Below are 4,740 nucleotides of genomic sequence, written 5' to 3' on the forward strand. Positions count from 1 at the left end.
CGATTTATCACTTTATTTCTAATAACAAAATACTGGGCAAATCTAAATTTCTTAATAGAGAATTGGTCAAGTAGGTTATATTTACAGTCGATTAGTATATAGTAATTTTGGTAAGACTATGACACTGGAAAACGCAATACTCGTGAAAAGAATTTTAAGGTAGCTATATCTTAGAGACTAATAGTCTTCAGTGGTGAAGGGGAATGAGGAGTTGATGACTAATGGGTTTGGGGTTTCTTTTTGAGATTATGAAAATGTTCTGGGGTTAGATTGTGGTGCTGGTTGCACATACCAAAACCACTGAACTGTTCACTTTGAAAGGGTAAAGTTATGTCTCAGTAAAAATAAAAACAAAAACTACGAACTCGTTTGTTTGTGGCAGAGCATTCAGCTATGCACATATGCTAACAACTGCTCTAAAACAACTTCAATAAGTAAAACATCAATTTACAAGTAAAAAAAGACAAAACTAGATATATGCTGTGATCCAAATTTATGTCAAACTGATTAGAAAGAAAGACTGGAAATAAAAACCTGACTGAATCAGTAGAAATTGGATTACAGTATGCTTACAGGTATATCTTGGTGGTCTCCAAGACCACCTCTAGGTTTGGTGTCCACCTGAAGGACTCAGGCCTCCACATTTAGTCCTATGACTAAGATTTATTACAGTGAAAGAATACAGAGCAGATTCAGCAAAGGAAAAGTGCAGGTGAAGTCTGGAGGAAACGAGGTGTGAGCTTCCAAGAGTTTCCCTCTTGCATCCTCAGGGCCTCATGGCAAGCTCAACACACTTCAGCAGCTAGTGAGACAGAATGAAGGGTTAACCACTAGAGGAACACAGCTGACCCCAAGAGTGTCGGGGTGGAGAGTGGAGTGTCACTTTCGTAGGTTCCCTTATATCCAGCAAAAAAACAAAATTTCAGACTCCCAGAAGGAAACAAACCCAAAAGGTTTATGTTCAGCATTAACCAGACTGTACAATTTTGGCACAGAACACCGGCCTTATCATTTAAGGTGAGAGAAGTTTCAGGCTTGCTTTGTTAACTCTTTTCTGCGTCAGGTAATCGTTCTATTAATAATTTTTTATACTTTTCCTATTTTATACTCATGCTTTAAAGGGATTACTTTTTCCAGCATTACATTTGCTTCATCACATACCTTTGCATTAGTTTAGGTTCAGGAAAAAATATTTCTTTAATAAAAACAACAATGTAATATTCCTTTTGTTTATATGTTAGAAACAAGAGTTTTCTAGACAGTCCTGCTGGTGGTGAAGTACTCATTGCTTCTTACCTTTGCAGAAAAGCACACTTAGCCCTGGTACATGATCAATGTCAATTTGGCTCAATTTTAGTTTTTTACTCTCTTTTTTGAGTAGTCCTAATTATTAGTAAGGATTGATAATTTATTATTTCTTAGAGGTCTTCAAAAAAGGGAAAAAAACTAAAAAGAATAAACTCAACTTTTTTTAAAATTACCATATGGACCCATTGGGTCATTTTATAAGTCTTAAGATAACACTATCAGGTTCTGGTGATTTTATTTTTCTTATATCATACAACATCTTATTTTATCCTAGAAATTATTTTATTTTCTACGGTTCTCAACTATGTTAAAAAAAAGACAAATGAAAAACCCACAAAATGGTGTATGTCTGCAAGGATAATTTAGTAGTGAAACATTGTTATTACATACTCCATTTTTTTTTAATTGTGCAAAATGTTGCATCTTTTTAAGTTACCATGTTTTTAGTACTGTATGTTCTAACTTGTTCTCACAGTTCTAAAGAGAGATTCGAACAAGTGAGAAAAGATCAGTCACAGATATATCTCATTATTTATGTATCATAGGAAAGAACAATGTGGAAATCAACTGGCATGAGTAAAGAATTGTGCCATTTTATACTGTGTGATACAGGATGTCTGAAGAAAGCACATATAGGTGATTAACTCTACGTAAAATTATGTGTATCTAGCAGAAAGGAATATCTGAAGAGATGTTCATAAAACATGATCAGGGGTCCTCTCCAAATAATGGGATTTCACGGAACTTCTATAAAACCTAAGTATATTGTTTAAATTTTTCTACAGTGGAACGTTTATCAATTTTACAACAATACTAATGATTAGGAGCAAGGTGAGGAGGAAAAAACCCCACCAGATAACAACTCCAGATTTACTGCTGTGGTTGACTACTTTGATTTATTTCCTTTGTTTTTTTTTTTTCCCCCCTATATAATATTTACCTACATTTTGTTTAAAAAAGTAAATTTAGTAATTATACCTATAAGTAGAATTTAAGGTAGGTTTTAGAAAAACTCTTGTTAACACCTAAATATGAAAGTGAAATGAACAGGAGGGTATGATAATGGAAAAGGGAGCTTCTACAAGGAGTGGTACATATAGTGAGACCATCAGTGTCACATTGTAGCCTGTATCTCAGTAGACAAAAGGTAAGACAGTCCTTGAAGACACCCCTGTATGCCACACCTGATCTTTTTGTGTAATGTAATACGGCGAATGTGTCTGTGACTGATCTTTGCTCACTTACTCATTTATCCTTTTAGAAGCAAAGTTGCAGGAACAAGGCATAAATGTGTAACATTCGTATTTATTAGTCAGGTTCTCTCCCAGAGGGCTGTAGTACTCCCCCCTCACACACCCCCACCCCATGTATAAGAGTGTCTAGTGGGCCATATAGGTTAAAAATTGAAATTTTGTAATTAATGTCACTTATGTTCTCTGATTTTGTTCAACATTTCCTTGACTTCATCAAATTAATCTTGTCAATTCCAAATAATTGTCATGTTCTGAGTGACAAATGATCTACTTAGTACATTTTCCTTTTCTGATTCTTCTCTTGGGTGGTGGTGGCCTTGTGGTATTGTATTTTCTGTCCTTTTTGGTCTCTGTTCAGTGTTGTTCTTCTTTGGCCCTGTTACTGTTCTAATGTTGTGGTACTGCCATGGCTTCCAGTGGGTGAGGAGTCCATATGGTACATCATCATTTTGTCCCTGGGCCCCTTTGGCCCTCTTAGAAGTACCTCATCTTCCCATGGGTTGACCAGACTCAGGAATTTTAAACCACTTTCTCATACCTCATTGGGTCGCATGTACTCTTTGTGGCTGTATTTACTCATTCTTCGTTGTTTCTGTTCTTACATGTTGGGAATGTGGTCTCACCCTGGAAATTGAGGCCTGTAAGTCTCTTTTCTTCTGGGTTCCCATTCAGTTTATATGAGGTTTCTGTAATCTTACTGTCTCCATCACTCCCATGGTATTTGACTCCAGTAGCCCAGGAGTTTTTTAAAAATAATTATTTTATATCTTTTCCTATAATTTATGATTTAAAGTTTTTGATAATCTCTGGATCTTTACTTATAAGAGGAATACTTTTGGAGTCCAGAAAGCTCCTTCATTTTCCAGCTTTTCTGTTAACAACCCAAAGGTTAAAAGTGACTCGTTTCTCTCTGAAGCATCTCTGTTCAGAAGGCACTATAAATAGATTTTACTTTTTTCTGCATGAGAGACTGATAGCAAGGAAAAATTAAATATCAGCATATCATCCACTCCACTTATTCTCCTTTTCTTTCCCTCATTCAGCTTCCCCTTCCTCTTACTTTAGGAAAATAGTAAGAAGGAGGGTTCCCAAGTCGTATCTAAATCTTTCACTCTTCTGACTCTTCCCTCCTCCTTCTCTTTTGCCTGGCTGATACCTTTTAGGTCTCCTTTTAGAGTTTCACAGTCCATCGACTTAACCATTTGGCTACCTTGTCACCTCCTTTTAGGTTTTAGAAAGACTTCTGAACAAGACTGATTAGATGAAGAAAGGCAGGGGGCGGTGGGCGGAGATGGGAGTTTGAGGTGTGGGACATGGGGACATGACACCACATGCATAAAACAGGAGTTAGGTTTGCATTCTCCATTGTACTTTGTAAAAGTTAACTGCAGTGGTTACTCAGGTTCATAGTTGTTGGTTTGCTTTTCTGTCACCTTGAGTAGATTCTGTGCTGACTTAGATGGCCACCTGCGTCTGGCTCAGCAAATGACCGTTAACTGATTTTATGAGTGTGGTGACTTCTGAGCATTTTTCTTGAGAGACATTTTCCAAGTGTATAACTTGGAATTAAAAAATTTCTAGGAGGATATTCTAGATACTGCGTTTATTTTTATTAATGCTTTTCACCTATCTAGGACCCCACGTCCAGTCATCGTGGAGCCCATGGAACAGTTTGATGATGAAGATGGCTTGCCAGAGAAGCTAATGCAGAAAACTCAACAATATCATAAGTAAGATATTATTAATAAAGATACTTTAGATAAGTGACATCCAAGGTATTTATTACATTTGTTTTCAGGTATTGTTGGATTGTAGGGTGTTCTGTTCGGTGATATAATCTGGTTAATAGAGTGGCCTGATCTGCGTGGAGTGTTAGTTTTCTTTTGTATGTGGGTGAACCGTTAACTTAGAGAAGTCTCCTCTTTTATAATTGGGGCAGGAGTAGGTGGGTAGGAGGAGACTGTCAGTAATATTTATGCCAGGGAAACAGTGAAATCTAGATAACTTTAAAAATATTTCTTTAATTAGTATACTTCAGGTATAAGTTCAAAGAGACATTTTTGGGAGGTAGAGTGGGGAAAGTCCTAGATAAATAATTTGACACAGGGTAAGAACCCTTTAGAGAGAAAAAAGAAAAAAGCCTATTTTTGACATGTTGTATATTATTCTTTTACGAGTT

At 36.4% G+C, this 4,740-nt stretch overlaps 1 protein-coding gene across 1 annotated transcript in view; it reads left to right on the forward strand.

Moving 5' to 3' along the window:
• The window catches only part of PSPC1 (paraspeckle component 1), a 62,340-nt gene that overhangs the window by 9,763 nt on the left and 47,837 nt on the right, over positions 1-4,740 (forward strand). Inside the window, exon 3 of the mRNA XM_023520612.1 lies at positions 4,196-4,291. Coding sequence (XP_023376380.1) covers positions 4,196-4,291 — 96 coding nt within the window. The remainder of the gene's footprint in view (positions 1-4,195; positions 4,292-4,740) is intronic.

Source organism: Pteropus vampyrus, unplaced genomic scaffold, assembly GCF_000151845.1.
Source record: "Pteropus vampyrus isolate Shadow unplaced genomic scaffold, Pvam_2.0 Scaffold272, whole genome shotgun sequence".
Classification (NCBI taxonomy): Eukaryota; Metazoa; Chordata; class Mammalia; order Chiroptera; family Pteropodidae; genus Pteropus; species Pteropus vampyrus.